General features: G+C 41.3%; 1 protein-coding gene across 7 annotated transcripts in view; it reads right to left on the minus strand.

The window, feature by feature from the left end:
• Positions 1-21,013, minus strand: part of PRKD3 (protein kinase D3) — a 47,891-nt gene extending 26,878 nt beyond the window's left edge. For 3 of the 7 annotated variants that reach the window (XR_015708963.1, XR_015708964.1, XM_087777327.1), the window contains exons 1-6: positions 20,892-21,013; positions 17,036-18,066; positions 4,934-5,072; positions 3,095-3,226; positions 2,240-2,397; positions 449-638 (exon numbers count right to left, since the gene is read on the minus strand). Coding sequence is in view for 5 of the 7 variants with exons in the window: in XM_087777327.1 (XP_087633453.1) it covers positions 449-638; positions 2,240-2,397; positions 3,095-3,226; positions 4,934-5,072; positions 17,036-17,326 (910 nt within the window). In the remaining 2 variants the exon portion in view is untranslated. Of the gene's footprint in view, positions 1-448; positions 639-2,239; positions 2,398-3,094; positions 3,256-4,933; positions 5,073-5,418; positions 5,607-17,035; positions 18,067-20,232; positions 20,255-20,891 lie in introns of those variants that run through there. The other 4 variants (XM_087777330.1, XM_087777328.1, XM_087777331.1 and 1 more) reach the window with 4 other exon arrangements.
• Between the last annotated feature and the right edge of the window lie 3,559 nt (positions 21,014-24,572).

Raw genomic sequence — 24,572 nt, forward strand, 5'->3', positions numbered from 1 at the left:
AAATAAAAACCATGTCGCTGATGAAGCCTAAGCTAGTTCAGGAAAGGCACCTACCTGTATAAAATTTTTCCAAAAGATAATAACCAGTATTCCGTACTGGAATAACAGTGAAAACTTAAAAATTCTTTAGTGATGAGTCTAGAAGACAGACATTGAACAAAGGGAAGTATTTCCTGTTTTTATTAATTTAGAATTATCCTTCTAGAACCAAGGTGTTCCCAATCTACATGTGATTAAATCTTATTTTTCAGAAAAATGTACAATGCAGTCTACTAAAATGAAGATGAGGGCTGCTGTAATCCTCTCAAAAATATGCAGTTTTTCAAAAATTATACTGCCCCATTTCGCAGTATACAACCTTCTGGCAATCAAAACATAAGTTGAAATCAGTTTTAAATACAAGACCTTTACTGAAATTTATCACTGCAGCAGAAAATTAAATGGTTACCTTTACACTGCATTCCTTGGCGAAAAAGGCCCTTGAGCAGCCGTTTGCAATACTGGCATATGGTGGGACGAGTGTAAGAGTGAACAGCAAAGGTGTGCGGAACCTTCACTCTGCAAAGCACCATCTTCTCCATCCAGATGGGACGGCCACTCCAGGAGGGAATCCTCTTACTAGGTTCTGGGCAGCAGCGCTGGAATAAAGAAGGTATACACGATTTGCACCAAAACAGTTCAACTTTAGGGAAGGACAAAAAAAAAAAAAAAATTTCAGTGGAACTGTGAGGGAGGTTTTGGCTCAGAAGGTGACCGGATAAGAAAGCAACCTGGCCAAGAAGCTTTAAGAGGACATTTTGATATCGTAAAACTAAACCAAGAAAACACCAGATGGAAAATCCTTGCAGAGAGCAGGAAAGTATGTATGAATCTTTATTTCCACAGAAGCTAAAATGCTAAAAATTCACTTTCATGATTTTTTTTTTAAAGCAACCTGGCAAGGTTCACAGACAACACATACAGACCCCCACGTAGGGAATAAAATGGAAAACACTGGAGGTAGGCAAACCAAAATCCAATCACTACCTCAAGCTTTCAGTTTTAAAAAGCAAAGTACGGCATGCCTGGATAGCTTACATCGTCAAGTGAAACACAAAATCCATGAAGTATCATACTGAACATTCAGCAGGATAAATTTACAATTACCTACATCCACAGTAAATGTAAAGGAACCTGGCCCTGTACATCTGACCTAGAGCATTTTAAGACTGCTGAAAGATGAACGGCAAATATGGTAATATATTACTGATCATCTAAGCCAAGTATTTGAAATTGGATAGCAAAGAAGAGGTGTCAAACTGGTACTAAACATGCATGTAGAAATCATAAAGTTGAATTCCTTGAGAGGAGAAACGCTTACAATTCTATGAATTCACTGAATAAATCTTACCAATAGTTGTAAACATCAGAATAAATATTTTGTCATGACTCAAGAGTAGGCTTTGTAGCCTCTAGCTAAAAAAATTATGTTCTTGAACTAGAAAAATCTATACAATTTATATTTTAAACTATGGTAAGAACGTAAGAATGGTTATACTGTAAAGTAATAGAATTAGATAAGTAGGAAAGACTAAGTGTCAAAAGCACTGCTTTTATCCCACACTGAAAGCAGCAATGGAACAAATGGATCTAATCACTGCCTGTCCTGTCTTAAGATCACAGTATATTTGCAGTATAATCAATAACCTCTCAGCAATCATCATAACCATTATAACAAAAAACTACTATGGATAACGGTTTTTACTGTGAGCCCTTCATCCCCTGCACCTTCCCTGATAGGGCTCGGGTTTTTTTAGATTAACTCTGTGAAAAGCCTAACAGCATATCAGGAACACTCTCTCCTCTTCCAGCATAAAAGCTTATGATTTGTACTGCTTTAGCCAAGTAACTATTCTATACTGATACCATAATTACAGAATGAATCTGTATTACAAAGAAGGCAAGGTGTTTTACCATTCCTGAAACCAAAGTTCTCAGAGTTCATATAACCATGAGTGACAGGCTAATAACAAAATTATACATAAAAGTTATAATTTACTTCTCATTTCATTTCTCGCAGTAATAATAGTTATCAGTGTCACAGTCTAAAATTCACCAGATTTAAAAATGAACTAAAACCAATCATAATGGTTAAGCTCAACTCCCTCGTACTCATTATGAGCCACTTGCAACACTAGCTAGTTCCCCAGAGGTTAAAGGATTTAAAAGCAGAAATTGTTTCCGCTTTCACATTACATACTTCTTCAGAGGCAGAAGATGTGTATTCAGCCTGTGCTGGTCTTGGAACTGAAAGCCCTGCTCCCGGTAAAGACACATTAGACAGACGCCTCTTTCTCACTCCACTGCAGTTATTTGGAATCTTGAAGGCACATCGCTTATGGTAGTTTAACCCACAACCTGAAAGAGAAGTTTTTTTAGACAAAAAAAACCTCCCAACATTCTAAGTAACAAAAATAGTACTAATATTTTGATAAAGTAGTTAAAAAGATGATCCAGAAAAATGATAAAGGCAGAAATAGATTGTTCTGTTAAATTATTTTCTTACCGTGTTCTTGATGCGACTCACAGAAACAGCTTTTTTTGCACTACTTGCTATAATACTGGTCTCTAGTAAGCCCAGCTCTAGAAATAAAGTCTAAGACTCCAAAGCAGCTGATCTCCCCCTGCCAGGCGGCTTTCATCACTCCCTCGCTTGGGAGCACAAGAGCCAAGGAGAAGCCAGTGAGCAGGCAGCGTCAGTACCTGACAGCAGGCTGCAGAGTGCTCCGCAGCCAGCTGGATGAACGCCATAAGGAAAGGGATTCCCCTCCGGGAGTCTCTCCAAAGTATGTGCTCCTTGTGCAAAGAACACACACTTGTAAGCTAGCTATTTTTTTTCAAAGTGGGAAACAAGAACACTTCTTAAGTCATTTGCCCAATGTCACACAGAGTTTGCGTTAAAGCCAGGATCAGAACTCAGGTTTCCTGATGCACAACCCCTCCCAACTCTGTGAAATACTACATTTATCATGTGCTAACCTATCAAACAAGATACAATTTCTTCATCTTATAGAGATATACACACACAAAAATACACTAAAAATCACAGACTTACCTTCACATTTTAATCCTTGTCGTACCAAACCCCAAAGCATCTCTCCACAGTAGTCACAAAAAGTAGGAGCCTTGTAGGAATGCACATAAAGTGCATGAGGACGAATCTGGAAATCTTCAACTGTAGCCAAAGCTTTTAAAAAATTGCAGTAAGTTATGGTTCTTGCCACAGGATCAACAAGGATTTATGGAAAGAATATGTTGTTTTAAAAATGGCAGATTCAAAGAACACTAATGAGCTGTTTAGACATCAGCATTTTACTGCATACCATTTAAACATGCTTTTAGAAGATTACATAGTTTTCAGAAAGCTTTTTTATTGAGGAGAAAAACCGTTGGATGCTGTAGGCTAATAGCCACAACTAATCAACAGTATGAGTCACAATGTCGAAAACCTCACTAAGCTGAGAAGGCAAATACAACAAGCTTTGTTAAAATCAACTTAACAGTAAACATTTGAAAGAGCAACTTAATTTTCAAGCTGTTTTGTAACCTATGAAATTTTCAAATGAAGGACAGCTCTATAGGGTAGATTTTTATCTTCTAAATGACTTTTTCAGTAAAAGCTTATTAGGTTGAATTCTGTGTGTATTAAAACAGAACTGTGGATAGAGTTTCCATGGAACACTGGAAACTTCACTAGTAATGTTCTTTTTCTTAAACAAGGATAGATACATTTAAATTAATTAAAAAAAAAAAAAGTGTTTTACACCAACATTGCCTTGCCCTGATGGCTACTATTCTTTCTATTCTTTGATCAAATATGTACTAACACTTCATAGTCGGATTCTCATGTCTCCATTTTAAAACCCTACTGAAAGAGATATGTGTCTTCAAAATGCCTCAGTTTATGGTGGTCTGTCTTTTTATAAGGAAACTGTCAGAGCCTGTCAAGAAGAGGCACACAAGACAAATTTTTTAAATATGCCATTCACCAGAAGCAATGAAGAGCTCAAACCAAGATGATCAATTACTGAACACCCTAGACATGCTTAGAACAGTAGGTCGTGAAATGCAGCCAAGGAACTCAGCCTTATGACTCCAAAAATCATACTTTATTGATCCCATTTACAAATCTAATCCCAGGACAGCCAAGAGATCTCTCTTTCTAGAACACAACCTCAGTTGGGCACTTAGTCCTCAAAGTCTGAAAGAACTGCTTGATATTAGTCCAGCTTTTATTTGTAGTTAAACTGCAGCTGGCTTTTGGTTGAATTCTACAGGGTACTGATGAAACACACACAGTTCAAATCAGGATTTGTTGTTGGTTTTTTTTTGTCCTCGTTATTGAAGAGTACTACAGGTTAATAACCACCACTCTAAGTACTTTATCATTTAAAAGAAACTGTTATCAAACACTACAATAACCCTTAAGACTCTGTCCTTATAGGTATGATTCAGCAACTACGTTTAGATGAAGCCTTTTAGCAGTATAAACCATCAATGGCAAAAGCTACAGAATAAAAAGACAGATTTAAGCAAAAGAAAGCCAACAACATGGTTGGAAGAGCAAGTCCTGAATCCTACCTGCATATCAGCTTCAATAATTATAATAAACTTATATTATTACAATTATAAATTCATATTCTTATAATTCAGATTTATTTATAATAATAAACCTGAAGAAGATTAAAATATGACAAGGAAACAATAACAAAACTCAGTACTGAAGTACCAGTACCACTTGGATTTTCTTGGAAGCCTCTACCCAAAAACACAGACCCAGTGTGAGACTTAAGTCAAAGAGCTCAAGGCAAGCATGATAATAATGTTCCATGAAGTCCTATTTTCTTTTAATCTACTGTATAAAGTGCTGTTCCACTGTTACAACAATACCTACCAGAAAGTACAACCTCAACAAGATCTCCCTCATGTATCTCTTCTGCTGATGTAATCCGTTGCAAAATATTATCTGAGTTCAGGTCATGACGAAAGAGAAGAATTTTGTCATACATGCCAAAGAAACCACACTCTGGGAACTGCAATAGAAAGCAAACTCTAAATTAACACATGCTTTTTTATAATCTTATCCATAAATGTTTTTAATAACAGCTACAGAACTTGACTGTTTTAAGTGTTCCATGGAAACAAAATTGATCTGCTTATTTTTGAGGAACTGAAGCATTTTCTGAACTGAAATGTAGCACAAAAAGGTAAAAAAAAAAAAAAACCAAACACACAAAACCACCAAAAACCCCACAAATAAAACCCATAAATACCAACTTTTTCCCTGTTCCCCCCCCCACAACAGTGACACTTTTTTCCAAACCTGAAAAGAAAAAAATGTTAGCGTTTTTGTTTCTTTGGGTTTTTAATCTCTCAGACCTGCATAATCAGTCTGGCACCTGAAAGCCAATCTTTCCAACTTGGACACCACCACCTGTAACCCTTATTTCACAGACGTTCTGGTCAGGCAGCTATTCAGCTCGAAACACTCCAGCAGCACCTGCCACGCTTTTCTGGAGGGGCAAGCCAAGAGAGGCTCCATGGCATTGTTCTACAACAGCTTAGATCTGCAGAGGCAAGAAAAGGAAAACTCGATTCCTGCCAAGGACAGACGATAATATTGCAAATCCATATAGGGAATAGATACACTAAGTAACATGCCATTTTTCCATGACACTTCACTGAAAATAGCTTTCTTATTCTGTATTTTCCCCACTCTTCAAAATATTGTCAAGTGTGAGTAAAACTTCTTAAAATGAAAAGCTTAAAAGTAAACAGACAGTTCACAGAGAAAAAGAGCAGGAATAGACCATGGAGAGGAATGAGTACCAATCAACCAGCTCCTTTGGCCTTTTTGTTTAAACCAGAACTCAAACTCGAGTTGGGAGCACACACGCAGAAGTGCTCCACAGAAAAAAACAGGAAGAATGTGGGAAAAAGTATGGAAAAGCACATGACAAACTTTCAATTAATTAGGTAACAGACTACAGTTTGGTAATTTAGATCTTGCACAGTCAGTAACAGGGTCTAAACTGCACGAAGCTTGTGATATATTAATTGTCCCTAACTAAACTAGTCAAAGACTTGTTTCTACCAAAATCAAAGACATAATTAAGGTATCCATCACGTTCATTGTTTTCACACTCCCTTCCCATTCAGAGAGAAAACGATTTCCTCTTTCCGGTAGCCATTTTATCCAAAATATTAACTTGGCCTTCTCTGTTTTGGTGTGTACACCCTACACATTTGCATTACACATAATACTGAAGAATCCCCATGCTCTGGAAAGCATATTATCTACTCGGACAGTCACGAAGAGAGGCAGAATTTGTGCCATTTAACCCATGCAAAAGATGGACCTGACAAAATTGTACAGACACCAGTAGATATTTAATCTGCAGCACCAAGAAACTGATTTACTGGGCTGACGCCAACCTGGCAGGCTACTTCCTCCGTCTCCCAACTCACTCTTAGGTTCTCTACATAAATTTGATACTCTCGTACTCTGTACAGTAGCCGTGGCAGTACAGATATGACAGTAGCATTCTATTCCCCTAGAACAGATGCTTTTTAAACCTTTAAACAATAAAATACTATTGCTTAAAATCCTTTAGGTCATCTGGAATTAACTGTAAGAACTCCTCTCTTGTCATACTATATTTCAGTATACTCATCTGCTGATTCATCTTGATAAGTAGCAAATATCCACAAATATTCTGAAAATTACATTTTTCTAATCTTCCAAAGATTATTTGTATTAGGAAAGCAAATAAAAAGCTTGAGAATTAGCTGTGCTGCCCAAATATGTGTCTCAGTATCTCTGCAAGTATGCACAGGACTCAACTTTATATTCAGAGCATGCATAGATACAGCACGCTAGCAATTCTTCCAAGGGAAATGACAACTCTTCATACCTGAAACAGTGCATAAACCTGCTTTAAGCTCTAACTCAAAATTCCACTGTGCCTCAATTGACAAGAAAACAAGTTATATTTACATGCTTTGAATAAGCGTTGTAAGGTTTTATTCCTTGATACTATATACACTGTTTAGCCAGGTACCACATCGTAATGCTAGTATCAACAAGAGAAAGCTACCACATCAACGCTACGATCAATTGTATCCTCAAGACAACTTCTATTTATAGCATATCAATTGCATCACGCTGCTGACGATTCCAACAAAAGGGAGAGAAAATCAGCGTCAATATGGTATGTATCTGCCTGCAGATAAACATGACACTTTTTATTAATGACGATATTAATTTCAGCTGCCGGGGGGACAACTGATGATTCAGAAAATCAGTGTGAGCTATTGCCTCTTCGTATTAAGTTCACAAAACCACCTACAAACCACAGGTTTTAAGGAACCTCTAAGATACTTTACAGGTTTAAGTCTCCTTCTTTTGACAAAGATATGTCTTTGTTTCTCTTTTCTTCATTCTTTGAGACCATAAACCTACCATGCAGCTGCCAGAACATCCCTACACATAATCCCCCAGCCCGGTAACCAGAGGTCACACAATCACATACCAAGAAGCACTTATTTTAAATGCTATGACCATATGTGTTCTGCATGTGGCACCATTTACCCATTCTCATGCGCAAATCTTAGAGTCATTAAAATGTTGTAAACATACCACGTTAATTTTGGTGACTAAAAAGCATTAGCTGACACAATAAACAAAAGTTACAGATGAATACTGAAATCTTTGTGACAGCAAGTGTAATCATTAAAAATATGAGACATCACATTCCTTAGAAAGCAGCACCAACATTAATTCCGAAGTTTGTAAATAACAGTATTATGCCTATAATTACGATCTGGTTTTCAAATAAATTCCATAGTTAAAGGCTAAATTAATTTCTATGTAATAAAAGTATTGTAAAAAAAAGGCAAAAATACCTATTATAGATTGTTAGAACTGTTGGCATCAACATCCTTGTTTGGTTCTATGTTAATTAAATTGACCTTTTAACCTGTGTATCGTGTATGCTTATGATACTGTAGTTACATGTTATACTGCCCTCTTCTCTCAAAACAAGTATACATACATACGGATGAAGTGACTGTGAAAGGTTGTCTGGTTTTGTAACTGTAATATCTAACCTCATAAAAGAGAATTCCCTTATTTACAAGCTTCAGCTTGATCAGTAGCTTCTCAACTAAGGTGCAGAATCACAAGCCCAGTCCTAACGCCGCTAACAATAAGCTATGCTAGTATTTATTGCAAAAAAAGTCTATCACTACATACAGACTCTGTATACAGTTTCCATAGATAAACGTGACAGACTTCACCCAGGACACATTCTTCTATATATTGTGCATGCCTCATCTCCATTTCTAAGACAATCACTCCAAAAAATAAAGGTGTTAGAATAGACATAACCTATTCATTGGTACTCCACAGCTGCAATTGGTACAAGGTTTTCCTGAATCCACAGCAGGGACACGCATAGCTGAGCAACCTTGCAACAGCTCCCTTACCTATCCTGCCTGTTAGGTCAGGTGCTTGTCTGCGTGTCCACAAAGGAGCGCAGAGGAACAACACAGGTGGGGCAGCCCATATAACACCCTGCCCAGCTCCTCCCAGGCCCATCAGCCCACCAAAGGCCCATCTCCACATGCCAGAGGAGGACAGAGGCACAAGGCCAGGCAGGGAACCCAAATTAAGGGCTCCAAGGAAAGGATACCCCATCCAGGCCCCTCCCGGGGCTGTCACAGGAGAGCCTCCACCCCAGTTTCCAGCCATAAAACCCATCAAGATAAGTCACCGCTAGAGCACCTTTTGAACTGAGAGGGGTTGCTGCCCAATGGTATGGGGCACATTATAAGATGCCAGGGAATTATGATTGTACAAGACTTATTATGGGATGCTTATGGAAGGAACGAATGGCAAGGAAAGAGGTGATTCGGGGAGAAACAAATGTGGGGAAAAAATAGAGGGATAAGAAGATAAAAACGGCTGGCCACCTGTAAACAGGGGCTGGTCAGAACAATTGTCTGGCCATGCCCTGTGCCTGATCAGCACCCTTTGTCCTATCTTTTCATTAAATTCCATTCCTAATTATTTTCCTGGATGATGGATTCTCATTCTGAGCACACATGTGTGTATGGGGAGTGCCAGCAACTGGAGCCAGACCAAAGGTCAGAGCACCCATGTGTCTGTGGTGCCACAGACTGTAGAGACCAGCGTGACCAAGCAAAATCAAGAGCTTGAACATCCAGGTGCCAGCAACTGGAAAGACGAAGATCCAGCAGCTGTTACTGGGCAGAGAGTGCCTGAGCCCAGCTGCTGGAGACATCTACTTTTTTGTTGGTGGTGGTTTTCTGTTGGGGTGTGTGTGTTCCCACTAACAGACCTTCATCCTGAACCACCAGAGAAGGGTACAGTATGAGACCATTGGTGCTGTTTGTGTTCACGCGAGTGCTGTGTGTGTCTGCCTGTGTCTATCTGTGTGTACATGCATGTGTTGTATACTTGTGTCCAAGTGCCTGTGCCTACTGGCAATATGTGGTCAGTCTTGCTACTGGTTGGACATGGGGCATTGAGCTGCAGCAGCCTCACCTCTGCCAGGAGGCTGTCGGATTCGACCGTCCCTGACAAAACTTTTCAAGTTTGATGAACAAGTCCTGCCCTATCCTTACACCCCCCCCCCCCCCGCAAGATCCCCCTGTTATAAAAGAACAGGCCCCAACACAAAGATGCCTCTCTGACCGCTCCTTTCCACACGCTTCAGCTCAGATTACTCTCCTCTGCCCCCATTACAGTCCTGTGCGCCCAAGCAATGGAAGCGCTGGCTGGCTGCCCTCTGCATGGCCGGCCCTGATGAGCTGCAGGTGGCCCGTCAGAGCCCGTGTCTAAGGCACTTGGCCAGGCTTCGATGGGGGGAGCTGCGCAAGCAGCTTGGCTCCTTACAGACGTGCAGCGCCCTGCTCCCTCTTCCACTCCCCAGTACATTCGGGAATACAGCATTCCTTGCGAGCACCTTAGCCAGAAGGCTATGTGCGGATTGCTGGCCAAGAACAACGACATCGATTAACAAGGTTTTTATTTCAAGTGGTATCTTTTAACAGAATTTTTATGCGAAGCTTAAACTATGTTCAAGTTGTACACTACCAAATTTTTCTCTCTTGTACTGTGGCAAAGGACAGCTTTTACAGCCTTCCTTATGCTCAGTTACGTGAAGCTGTTAAGGAAGAACACTATCCAGTTCCTTTGAAGTGTTAAGAGCTCATAATGTAAACTTGAAAACAAAACTCAAAGCAGAATGTTTTAAAGCCTGGTTTATCTTAGGGGATTACACAGCTTGGGCTTTTCTGCATAAAAGCCCAAAGTATCTGCACAGTGACTCAGAAGATATAAACTGCTAATCCCAGTATTACTATGTTTCCTAAAAGCAAAAAGGAGACTGTTCCCAGTGTTAACAGTTCCAAAAGAGCATCTAACTACAGGAAATCACTTGCGGGAAGTCTACATATGCAATAGACTGTGCCAAAATTAATCTCTGGTACACCAGTATTATCAACTTACGTAAAGAATGTATGCAATCCTTTGTACTCGGGTGGTACTAGCACAAGTAATACTACTAGTGCATTATTGTGGTTACACGGAGAAAAACAATTGGTGTTACCTAGAACACTTACACTGTAAGTATTACAAAATGTCTAGTTTTAATTGATAGTGCATTACACCATTCTTTTTACCCAGAAGAACGCAATATACAGCGGCCAGTATTGCTGAAGCAAAACACAACTGAGGCTTCTTTCTATCTTGGCAGCAACTGAAAAATCCCTCTACTTCAAGTTCCAGGACTTACTTTACAAAGTTCTGGACCAGTTGCCAAAAATTCACACTAGGGAAAAGTGTAGGCGGATATTGTTTCAAGGTCCAATATCTCATGACCCATCATAACTCGAAACAAATGCTTCAAACCACTGAAAGTTAATTCCAAAGTCTAATGGTGCAAAACACCCATTACCTTGGAAAGTCTCTTCGTTCACTGAAATCACTCCAATCCATTATCCTGCATCCCTACCCAGCTATTCACTCCCACTCTTCAGAATGATGTGCCAAATCACATTATCACAGAGACAACTAGCTTCAAACATGTTGCATGAGATCTTTCCCTCACCAGATGCCTCAGTACAGACATACTTGGACTACTGCTTGGCTTCCAGCATACAAACCTATTACTGTGCTGGAAATGCTAACCTGCCCCACATATACCAGCTCCGTGCACCCAGTACTCCTCAGCTCCCACCTTCTCACAGGCATGTTTGCTTCTCATGCCTCAACTCTGCTGCCATATTTAGCTCATATGAAGACAGCAGATGACAAGTCAAGAAGGCAGACCAACAGGGGGAAAAAAGATTTGAGAACAGCTGATGAATACAAAACATGATTTGCATTAATTTTAGAGCCATTCAAAAATAAGCACCATGAACTATTACAAGGTTAACATGGAGAAAATCCCAGAAGGATGGTTGTGGTACTGTTAGCTATTCAGTACACCAAATTAAGTTGTTACTGCAAGAGTTGTAGAGACCCATTGGTAATATGGATGGATCGTAATATGATCCTTGCAATAGGATTCTTTTACTTCTCAATATTTTATTAGTAAAACATCTGTTAACACATTAGAAATCATATTAAGCTTCAAGTCAACACCTCTGCCACAATTTGATTAGATAGTTCCCCATTACCATGACAGTGTTCAAACCTTTGGAAGACGGCTCATGTTCATTTCACATGTTTTGGTCTTTTCACAACGTGACAATTCAAAGTATATTTTAAAATAAACACTTTTTTCCCCCTTCAGCAGCCCTCTCTGAAGAACTAGCTATCCAAACAGCCCCATTAAAACTCGAGTTCTTAGGCATACTAATAATACAGGTATACATTTAATTGTCACTCTGTTAGAAAACGCTACAGATATATTTGTACATTCTTCATGTCGGGCTTTTTTTCTCCTAATTGTCAAAGCAAAACGCTTGAACACATCTCCTCATCTCCCTCCTCCCCACCCCCCAGTCTACTTCGTCTTCAAATGGAACTGGTTAGTTTTCCAAACAATCCAAGGACTTCAGTCATATTCCAATTATTGAAAATGAAATCCTGCCTAGTCTAATTAAAATAACAGGCAGGACTATCAAAAAAGTGCATACATACTGATAGGATCACATTCAATTCAGATCATTCAACTTATTGACCGGGGAATACAATGTACCAGGACTACAACATAGAACTTGTTTTTCATAAAAACAATGAAAGTACGAAACTACAGAAACACTAGAAAGACTCACAAGCAGGTGTAATATGCAAAATTTAGCTCCTTTTAAACACAGCCATACTTCCAGTGATTGTGTCCTCAACACCTTGCCCAGTTCAGAGTCTTGAAGAAATAAATATGAGTGTGTACATGTTAAGTACCTGTGTAAGTGGCTATTGACAGATCCAAGCAAGTCAAAACAGCATAATGTGGCAGGAAACAACCAGAGAATTAACAGTAGTAAGAAAGCCTAAGTACTGCTGGGAGAGGAGACAACATTTAAGGTAAACAATGACACCTTAAGGCCTCTGCCTATAGAGAGAAAGATGACCAAAAAACCCAACATGGAAAAAATAGCCAAAAAATAAGATGAAAGAACAAAGAAGCACAAAGCCAGTAATCAAGTAGAAATTAGATTATACACAGTCATGAATTTGCTGTTGAGAGACAATTACAAGTACAGTTGAAAGAGAGTGATCATGTTAAGATGAAAAAAAATGAAGGCAACAAAAATATTATTGCTAGCAAAAGCAAAGACACCAAACACACAAGAGTTACAGGAATCAAGATGAAAGCAACAGGTGCTAGATAAGGGTTTCAAGCTTATATATAAGCAAGACAATTTTGAGACTACTTTGAAGAAAGAAATGAAAAAACAACATACTACATATGGCAGAGTTCAGCAACAACAGAACTGTAAACGCTGTTGGTGAAGAAGGTTTAAGAGCAAACCTGAAACAGGCAGGCCATGGAAGGAAAATTTACTTTTGGAGGTGAACTAAATAAGACACAAAATAGACCAAAAAAGCACTAGACTGGATCAAGTTCAATAAAGAAAAGATAAATAGACAGGAAACAAGTGCAGCAAACATGATTGAAACACTAGAAATATATAAGGGCAGAGAAAGAAGAGAGTGAGAAAATAAGTTAGGTTTGTCTTTCTTTTTTAAATTTAAGATAGATGAGAGCACCATTTTATGAAAATACAGAAGAAAAATCCGAGAGAAATTTATTAATCAGTAAGACATACTCCTTTGACATTGCTAAGTGGTGACCATTTGGGTGGGTTCAGTGAAGCAGAAAAAGAAAAACTAGTTTGGAAGATTAAGAAACAGATTGTATGGGTAAACAGTCTATCAGTACTCAAGTCAAAGAGAAGGCAACGGTTAGAAAGGATCACAAGAATTTCAGGCAAACATCTAAGGTAGGAGGGCAACTAGCTTATTTCAGAGCAAAATGTAGCAAAGCCATTGGAGGAAAAGTATGTAAAGGAGGAGAATGCTGAGTATAACTGAAAATGAAAAGGGTGAAGGGCAGGTTTGTAGATGAAAAAGGTAGATAAGGGAAGTTTCAGAATCATGAAAGTAAAGATTTGTAAGTTTAAGAAAAAAGTTACAATAAATCTTGCAGGTACTGATGCTATACAAGTAATAGCACAGAACAATCAAATGTTTTTCATTTATAGCTATTAGTTTAACTAGAACAAAATAAATAAACTAGAATAAAGCATTTATAGCATGCTGTCCTACATAGTTCTCAGTCTGCAGGTAGTGGAGCATCACCACATGCGAGTTTCTAGTTTTAAGCTAGTAAGCCCTATGTTCTACTTCACGTGAGGAAGGAAGAAACGGTATTTAAACACAAAACAGGATTAAGAACTTGCCTCTGTAATATCTGATCATTGTGCAAGGACACACACTGTCCATCTGCAACTTACGCTACACATTTTTCTGCTTCTAAACACACTCCCTCTAGTCCAGCAGTCATATCTGTTCATGCTTTGGTTCGTCTTCAGACTGCCCCCCAAGAACTGTATGTCTGGTACTTTAACATACAGCAATCTAGATAAGGGATGAACAGAGATGACAGATTGAGACTATAACCAAGAATCTTTTGAAGCATCCCTATAAAGTCTAAAGTTTTTCCGAGGATTTCTACTAAGCATTCCAATACACAGTACCCCTAACACGGTGCTCCCCAAATTTAACTTTAAACTTGAAAAAAGTTTTTGCTCCTTTCCTGATGTTTAGAACATTTTTAACAGCACTAAGAGACACATCAAATATTTGCATTACTCATCTCACTCTCCTTGCAGACACATGCCTCTTCAGTTTCAGTTCTGCTGATGCTACTTTTAATTACCCTTCTGCAAAACCTGAATAAGCTACAAATAGCAGTGTCTGAAGCAGGAAGCACAGCTGACCATCAACAGTACAGCAAGACTGGCAACACAGAACGCTATGAAAATACATTAGGTACTAACACAGTACTTATTTCCTAACTAAACTGCTCTCCAACACAGGCTTTTGCAGGATTGTTTTCCCCCTAGTTGATTAATTTCCCCTGAAACAAATAAAGGTAAAGCATAAAGTTATTTTTCCAAAAACTTCTGAGGATGCTATAATTACTTTTACAAAGGTTAAAATCCAGCCTCCTCAGAGATCTCCTGTAAGTCCTAATCAACATCTTTGATACTGTAATTACAGCCTCAAATAGGTAGGCAATTCAAGCTCCCAAGCAAATGCAGAAGGACACCTGAAACTTTTTTTTTGTTCCAGATATGTAGAGAAATAAAAGTCTCAAATGTGATTTAAAAGCACTATTAAAAATAAGTACGGAAACTTCCATTTAATTCTAGTAAAGATAACACTCAAATAAGAAGAAAAGCTATAAATGATTCCAAGTAAAAAAAAAAAAGATATTTCTCCTTTTTCATTAAAAAAGTGCAACAGTGAATAGATACTGCTAACTACAGAACTATCACAAAAACAAACTAGACAGCACCCTGAAGTTGAGAGCCAGGAACCAGTCAAGAAAAGACGGTTTAAGCAGGCTGTGAAATACCAGAGGAAAGGGAATCTTTAACACTGTTGAATCTCAACAGCACACCCAGTAGCTTCAAAGCTTTCAACTGGAAAGAACATGCAACCATATGCATGACAGTACACAGAAGAACACAGTTTACAATTTTTACATAAATACAAAATTATCTATTAATACTAGAATATTTAACATGCTTGCAAAAGTCACCAGATCTAAGATTAAAAGAGTCAAGGCAGGACGTATTGCTGTCAAACAGAGGGTGGAGGGAAGATATTGCCACTTGTGCACTGGCTGCAAAGCTACTTATGAAAGCTGACTCCACCACACACACGGTTGTTTCCTGCTCAGTTTGCTGCCTGCAAACATGCTCTCATTGAGCAGTCATTTACTAGTAGCATCAGCTGCAGGAGAGCATAAACTGAATCAAAGACAGACAAAAGAGGAAAACTGGTCATCAAACCCTCATCAGTTTTGCAGCAGATTAAGCTCAGCACATAAGAAGTTTCTTGAGCTATAACAAGAACTTGAGCTAAACTTTTAGCTGAGCTTGCCAAAAGAACAGAAAGGAAAAAGAAAAGTAAGTGTGAATGTATTTGTTTTCATCTTTCTTTAAGATAGAAGGCAGGAAATATGCAGATGCAAAGAGGAGAAGAGGAGTTGATACAGAACAAAAAAGTGGCCCCTAAAATGGCTGCGATAAAGTTCACCTAACATGCATGGTACCAAAAAAAAAAAAAAAAAAGTTGACCAAATAGTTTGTCTCTTCAGAAAGAAACTAACATACTGAACTACATTTTGGTAACCCAATAAATTTTTTATGAAATCAGCTTGCTTGCTGATTGCTAGTTTGTAAAAATATGGAAGATGCAGTAAGGTATGAGATGGGGGAAAAAAAAGATACACAAGCATATGCAAATGAGCATTCATATAATGTTTGCATTTATGTTCTTTCAAGCTATTAAGTGAAAAAGAAACATCTAATAAAACTAATCAATCATAAACACCAATCACAACAATGAAAGACATGGAAAAAACAGTTCCTTACAAAATAATCTACCTTCAACTCCCTCCCTCTGGCCCACCCCTGCCCTTGAGGGAAAAGAGCAATTATTTCTTAATTATTTTATGAAACAATGTTAACTACTTTCCGGGTTGTTTAGTAGGATCTAACCTACCTAACCTAAAGAAAGATAAAACTTGGATGCAAAACCAACAAGATCAATGTTATTTCCTTCCTAGAGAGTTAGAACTTGCAACAGCTTAACTAAGACACATTTGCAAAGTACAATAAGATTTTTTTATTTCTTGGTCTACCCTCACTTAATAGAAATCATGCTGACAATAGTCCTCTCATAAAAGAGTAGCACGCGTATTCCTTATATAGAATAACAATACTAGTACAGCCTGAGCTGTTTGGTGGGGGTTTTAATTATCAACTAGAAACAAAAAGAACAGCTAGCATCACAGAAGTCTGCAGGCCTGTAGTGCATTTCTGTAGCCACAATTGGTCCTTTCATTACAGCTGGCTATACTGTTCCAAGAATATTCCTCAACGGTAGTAAGCATAAACTAGTCAAAACCTAAGATGTCAGTGACAATCACTCAAAGGAAAAAACATATTCTCCTTATTGTGGAAACTAATTCTTGCAGAAAATTTACTACTGCATCTGCTTTCACTAGGTTTCACAAACAAGAAAGTAACAGGAGGGTTTACTCCTAAATTAAAAGCTTCTACCTTGGGAGTTAATAAAATTTCTTTGTGCATAACTGCAAACACCTAACATGGATCTTTGTCACTGTACCAAACTTCTCAGCATATTCCAGTCACACGTTGTTATGACTAGCCATCTGTTACAAAACAACTGTTGCCATCAGCAGGACATGGTAGCGTTATACCATACCTTCTGGTAAACTATAGAGCACACGAGGTCTTTAACAGCAGAGAGGGACAGGTCCTGAGCTTCAATGGTGACAGTCTCCCGAGTGAGACCAATCTGCAGAAGGAAGGAGACGCCATGCATAGAGCCCCGAGAATTGGTGAGGCTCTGGGTACTGAAACTGCCATTGGAGAGTCGACTGGAGAGCCCCGACTGGGGACTTGAAGACAAAGTTGGGGTTTGCGGTGCAGCAGCATGACACGAAGGTGGGGAAAACTTCTGTAAGGATGGGGGAGAAGAGTTGTTTGCTGACATCTGACTTGCTTTACTCTGTCAAGATCTCCCTAGTAGTCAAATTCTAAGAAAAATATGTTGTTGGTTCTTGGTTTGAAATGAAAACAAGGATAATGTAACTTTCCCTTTCTTAGTTCAGTAAAACGCCCCTGAACAGTAAAACTTAATTTTCCCTTTCATTCTGTGCAAGCCAAAGAGTAAAAATAATTTCAGCTGTAAGTTACTTTAAATTAGAGGTTCTCTTCCCACAGTCACAATCAGCTGATCAAAAGCAGATTGCCTGTCCTTTAGCACCACGTCCAGACAACAGAGGCTTACATAAAGGCCTCACAGAAATACATCAGCTCTGCTGTTTTATACTTGTCCTTCATTTTTATGTATTAAAAAAAAGCTGGAAACACAGACGGAAATAAATGTTGGTAACTCATTAAAAGTATCCTCGTTCACCTAATCCCACAGAACATATCTTAAATGCAGATTCATCTTCATGTAGATAGTCTTTTGGAATAAAAAAAAAAGTGTATCCTTGAGCAACAACAGAAGTCCACGTATGTGATGAATCTATTCCTCCTTCAGAAAGTCTTCTCTGAATTCACAGGACACGGTTAACTTGGAGAGCAGTGAAGGTATCTGATTTCATTTTTATAAAATGTTTTAGCCCATTAAATGCAGGAGCAGAATGTCTGAAGACACAATCCCATTAAATGTAATCTCTAGCTTCACCCAGATAATCTCCAGCATTTTGAAACGTTGTAGTCTGCCTGTAGGGGAAAAGATAAAGTTGTTATTTCACATGAAATGCATAAAATTGCACAGCAATGTCATAACCACTCTACTTTGAAGCAGTAGGATCACCAATTCCTTGTACTCAAATATGTTATGTTAGTAACATTTTGTACTTGTAACTCGAACTTAACTGTTTTCCCACTGTATGATACACAGGACAAATCAGAACTAACATGTTACCACATCTTTTAATTAACGGTAATTTAGCAGAGCAAAGCACTTAACAGTTGGGGGGGGGGGTGGAAGAAAAGAAAAAAAAAAGTGGGGGGGGAGTAGACCACAGGTATACTCACAAGCTGGTGGGTACAGAAAAAAATTTATTAAATGCATTGAAATGTCCAAAAAACTATAATGTCAAAACTCAAAAAAACTCTATGTAGCATGTACTCAGGATACCATTTTAATACTTTTATTCAAGACAACTGAAGAACACTTTGCACAAACTAACTGTAGGAAGATATGCATAGCATACAATTGAGCATTGGTTCTTTTGGGGGGAAAAAAAAAAAAGTCATTTAATCCTTACATGTCTGATTAAAAAAGCAAGCCTGCTACAACCTTTTAAAATAAATCTTTTCAAGAGCACAGGCTCAAAATACTTGTTACAAGATGCTGTGCTACCTGATTCAATATTTCAAGCATTTCATGAGCAACTGAAATGCTCGAAAAGAATCATTTTTAAATTCCCCATGCAACTTCTGCCACAGAAAAAGTTAGCTGTGAATGCAAAAGTGGTTCAAGTACATAGATGATATGTATCAGTAACAGTTTTTAAAGCAGCATAGATCCATACAGGACACGAAAACCAATAAGCTCGTGTATTTTTTCCTTCTCTTAAAAAAAAAAACTGAGAAAGAATATTACTAAGATTAAATGAAATGAAATTTTATAAAATAAATGCCACAGTTTATCACACGCAATATAAACTGTCCTTACTAGAAATAAGGCTGATAACTGGTAAAACAGTCCATTTACTAGATTATGCACTACTGGTATTACCAGTGTAATAACTCAAAACCCCACTGCCATTGCATTCTAAAAGGTAGATACGGAAAGAAAGGTACATGAATTGCAGTACTGAAATGCAAATAAGCTCTTGGTTCTGTGATAAAAATTCCTAACAGGGGCTCCAGAAGAAAGAACAAAATGATACCTTCTGGATTTTCAGCACAGGTATCTACAAACCGTTGTCTTCAAATAGTCAAGAGCTACCGGACATTTACCAACAACACCTGAAAAGGCCACTTCTGCCTTAAAGAACACACTAAACATGATACAGATGAAGGTCATAAATAGGAAGAATAAAGGCAGCAACAGTAACACTTAAGGCCCTTTCTCAAGAAAGCAGCTTCACAGTGCCTTCAACTTTGCTTGAAGATGACTTATTTTTGTTTTCTACATATTGTTTTTCTCTCCCTCACTTCTGACAGATACCAGAGACAGCAAATACCAAGCCTCAGGGGTGGATCTGAACTAAAAACCAATAATGCCTAACCAACATAACAGAAAATGGAAAAGCCATATGATGTGAAAGAATTAACGGGTCTACTAAGCAAGTTTAATTTAGACGGTGAAGACACGCTGTGAAAGCTACCTACAGCTGCCTAATTAGAATGTTAATTGTATTTACCAAAAGCGTGATCCATTTGCATTTACAAAGCCTTTTCATACCAAGTGTATTTGCATATAAGCCTTTAATGAAGTTTATTTTTGCTACTTAATAGGAAAGAATGGATCTTTCTAAGAAAGGAAAGCCATAGAAACTGCTCACTTTGTAGTCAGGATAAACTGACTCCGAGGATCAAATAAAATAAGTGCATATTGAAATTTGTATTCAATCCTACGATTCTACATTTACACATATATGTGTATATTAAAAAAACCCTAAACCTCATAAAGCAGAGAGGCACAAGGGCTGCGAAGGCAGCCCATCTGCCCTGCTGCGCAGCCCGCAGCCCGCTTTCCAGCCTGCCCTCGCCGCGGCAGCGCTGACCCTGCCCTTCCTCTCGGGGCTGCTCCCGAGCCAAGCAGCTCTCGGCGGCTCCTCCAACATCTGGCCCCTCGTTCGCCCCCCTCTCCCCCTGCGAGGCACGGCGCGGACTCCGAGCCCCGCTCCAAGCGGCTCTTCTCGCTCGCCTTACCCCCGCGGGAGCCGGTCGCTTTCCCGCTTCCCGCCGGGAGGGACCGCAGCCCCCGCCGCGCAGCAGCCGGGCTCCCGCCGCCGGACCGCGGCGCCGTCCGCAGGTGCCGGGGCTGGGCTTGCGGGCGGGCAAGCGGCCTCCCCGCAGCCACGGGCCGGGCTGGGGCGGGGCGGGGCGGGCGGGACCGGCGGAGGAGCCGCCGGCGGGGCGGCGGGATGCCTCCTGCCTGCCGCGGGTCACGCAGCCCCGTCCGGGCTGGCGCTGGCAGCCGCCCGTCCCGTCCCTCCCCGGTTTAAATCCCCGCTGGGCGACCCGCCCCTGCCGGCACAGCTCCCCGCGGCGCCGCTCTCCGGAGATGATGTGGCCTCGGCCCCTCACCCCCACCCCGGGGCACCCCCGCGCCAGGGCGGAGCTGCCGCCGCCACGGCGCTTTCCCCGGCGGGGGGCGGCGGGGGCCCCCCACAGCCCGCCCCCCCCCCCCCGGGGCAGGGGCCTTTGCCGGGGTCGGCGGCAGCGACGTCGCCGCTCCCGCCGCGGCAGGAACTTTCCGAGTCCGCCCCCGCCCTTCCCCGGCGCGGCGGGCCCGGCCCCCGCCCCCCGCCCGCCGGCTCCCGACCCCGCCGCCGCCGGCGCGCGCCCCCGCGTCCCGCCGCCCTCACCTGCGGCCCCGCCCGACGCCGGCTGCCCCCGCGCCGCGGCTGCCTCGCGCGCATCTCACCCGCCGCGCAGCCCCGCGGCTCCCCGCACACGCCAGAGCCGCCCGGGACGGGCTGCGGCGCGGGGGCCGCCGGGAGCTGTAGTCCCGCCGCCCCGCTCCGGCCCGGGGCGCCGCGCCCAGGCGAACTACAAGCCCCGGCGTGCCCCGCGCGAGAGGGGCTCAGCCCGTGAGGCGGCGCACGCGCAGGCCTCCCCCAAAGAGTTTCCGTTAGTTTTCTTGCCTGTGGCGGTTGCTGCCCTGAACCGCTAACGGGACGGCGGGGCGCGGCGGGGCGGCGCCCTCAGCGGTCGCTTGCGCTCCATCTTGCAGCCGGCGCCCCGCCGCCGCCGCCCTCGCCTCGCCTCGCCTCTCCGGCCCCCGCCGCCTGCAGCCGTGCCAAAACTTGGGTCCGCGCCAGCTCGCAGCCGCTCGCTGTTGTGCCAGCCCCGGCCTCGAGTTTCGACGGCTCCTCCGCCCTCCCCGCTGTACTTCAGGCAGCGCCCGCGGCCTTCCTGCTCCCGAGCCCAGCCGGGGCCGCCGCAGCCCTTCTCTCCATCTGCGCCACTTTCGGTTCACCTTTCCGGGGCGTGGGTGGCGCGGCGCGGCCCCAAGGAGATCTCCCCAGGGCCTCGGAGGAGGCCCTTCATCTCTGCACAGGAAATACTTGACCTAGTGTGTCACAGGATCGCGTTGGTCTTTTTCGTGGCCGCTCTGACCTGGTAGCTCCTAAGGGCTTTCTGTCAACAGTGTGCCCGCCGGTCCCCGTGCTCCTCTTGGTGGCCCCCACTGATGAGCTCGTAGCTTACCGTAGAAGCTCTCCAGCCTCTTTTGGACATGGCTGTCCCTCTCTCCTGCCATGCTTCAGCGCCCCCCCACCCTTCTAATACTCTGATTCACTCAAACCCTGTCTTTCTGCTCTGCATTAAGGATGCCACTCTTGCATCATCAGCAAATCTCTGCACGCAAGATATTTAGCAAACATGCATTTAGCAAAAGTACTAAATAAAACTGGTCACGAGGCAAAACTGTATTTGTTAACCACTCTCCAGCCCAAAAGCTCCCTGTTAAAAGACAACCCGTAATCTTCCTTCTTGAATTTGGATTCAATTTCTGTGTACGAGTCTTAAAATAATATCCACTACCATAAGAAGCTGCTGAAGTTTAAATTATATACCAGACCAAAAACACTTGGAAAAGGCAAACTGTCAACAGAAATTCAAAGGCTTCTAATTCTCAGCTCAGCGAGACACAGATGGAGAAGCAGATTAGTGCTTTGTCATTTACAGCGCTGTTGTAACGTACGTTTCTCATCTCCTTCATCTTATACTCCCGAGGCCTGGCCTAAAACCCACTGAAGCTGAGTGGAGTCTTTCCGCTTACTTCACCCTATTTTGCATCAAACCTTCACACAGTGCAGCTGATACAGAATGTAACCAGGTCCGTGTTCTGATTGGAGCCAGTTTATTTGATAAATAATTAGCCTGCAGCTTTTTCTTGAAATCTGGAACTACTTTAAACTAAAACTGTAGCAGTTAATGGTTGGTTCTGCTTTTAACTGGTTTTGAATGCTAAAAAACACCCTGGGACTTTTTAATGAAGGCTATTCCATGAATAGAGGATGTTCTTGCCAAAGCTCTGCACCAGATAACTGAGCAGTCTTCGTTTCCTTTTTCCTCTAAAGTGGGACTCCCACACACCACCACTGTAAACATAGAGCTTGCCTCCATAAAGGTGATTTTTGATGTTTAGCACAGCAAGGAGTCATACTCTAAAGTATTTAAAGTGCAGCAAGCTTCTCACATTCTGAGTAACAGCCCTAAAAATAGCTGTTTATGGACGATACCAGATGGATATTAGGTATTACCACAGTCACTGGACAGCGATTATACTTCTTTGTAAAGAAGCTCAGCTTTATACCATCCAATAGGGTTGGTGCCATTTAATTTGCTGCCCTAAGCCGTAATAGCTGCTTTTTCATAAATTAGAACCGAAGATGGATTAGTTAAAATCAATTTATTACAGAACACAGGAAAGCATCAGCCAAAACAAAGCAAACTGCTGTAAGTATTTGTGCGGCGGTACTTTCTACTAAACAAATACTCCTGAAGCATCCAACAACTGTTCTGTTTGTAAAGACCTCTGGGTAAAACACATCTGAAAGCAGCTCTGCACCTCAGCACCTATGTATAGAGCAGCGCAGACAGCTGTACATATGCACAGCTTACTTTGTGTGACTATATAGCGCAGCGTTATGACAGCATTAGCCCTCTGCACCAATCGACAGGGTGAGCAGTCTGGTTTGCTATTTTTGTGACCACCATAATTAGTGATTTCCTGTGGATTTCATCAAAGTTCTTCATCGTGTTTCTGAGCCCACATCATTCCCTCAGATGGTTAGCTTGCTTTCACAGCTCAGAGCTTTCCCTACTGAAGCCAGCTGCACTTTACAAATTGCTCTCTCTTACAGCTACACGATACCAGGAAACAGGGGTAGCTTTTCTTGTATTTATTTGCTTTTTAAAAAAAAAAAACTTTTTTTTTCATGCTCTGTGGACTACTAGGTCTATATAGAGAAAGTGCATTTGGAACAACTGTTTTATAACTCTAGAAATAGGTCAAGGTTTTCCCATTTGAAATTAATGCTGATAGCATTTAGTTATTTTGTGTCTGAAAATGAAAACATAATATATTCATTTCTATTCACCAATCTAATGTTTGGAATATTTTCATATGATGTAACTGGGTTACAAAGAAGGCAATGTCCTGGGAGACTTGACCGGTGCATTTGTCTGAGAAATTCCATAAGCATGTGCTGCCATGATTACTTTTCACTGCTTTTGACACTGATCTTGCATAGCAAATGCCCCCATTGGGGACTTGCAAGATCTGCAAGAACTGCTTGCAAAAAGAGGAACTAATATCTCTATGGACAAAATGTCAAAATGCTTTGCTTCCCCCCCCCCCTTTTTTTTTTTGCAGTTCACGGTCTCCTTTCTCCCCCCCACCCCATAAGAGAACTGAAAAAGAGTTAGGAGTTCAGGTTTGGTTTGGATAAAATCCTGAAATGTGGATGTGTCTCTGAATTACCTCATCGTCTCGCTTTGAGCCCTTAGCTGAACTTTGTCCTAAAATCTACCTCCAACAAAACAATGAAAAGTTTAGTATAGGCTTAAAAAACATGGAATCAAGATTTACCTTGGTATAAATCCACTGAAAACAAAATTTATATTTATATTATTAATTACATGTAATTGACCTTTTGGAATTCACTTACCCCCCACTAGTTTAAAGAATGATCTCCTTGCACCTGCCGGGTGGGTGGCCTCATTCACATCACGGAATCCTACTGTACCAACTCTGAAATAAACATAAAGTTATTTCCCTAAATAAGTGTTTAGGGCTAGCCTGCACATTTCACTTCTTAAAACTTTCTCTGTGAGTGCATCAGCCCATGGAAACAGAATCTCTTAAACCTGAACCACCAAGCGCAGTACTTCCCCAGCCTGATAAAGGCTCCGTTCCAGACCCTGCAGAGATGGGCGGTAGATGAGTTGCCTGGGATGAACAGCAGCTCAAGCCCACAGAATGCCTGTGAGCACTCGGCGCCCGTGTGCTTCTTTGCGAACATCAGCCCCACCACCCC

This window comes from Nipponia nippon, unplaced genomic scaffold (assembly GCF_047370975.1).
Source record: "Nipponia nippon isolate SJK-2023a ecotype South Korea unplaced genomic scaffold, ASM4737097v1 scaffold_4, whole genome shotgun sequence".
NCBI lineage: Eukaryota > Metazoa > Chordata > Aves > Pelecaniformes > Threskiornithidae > Nipponia > Nipponia nippon.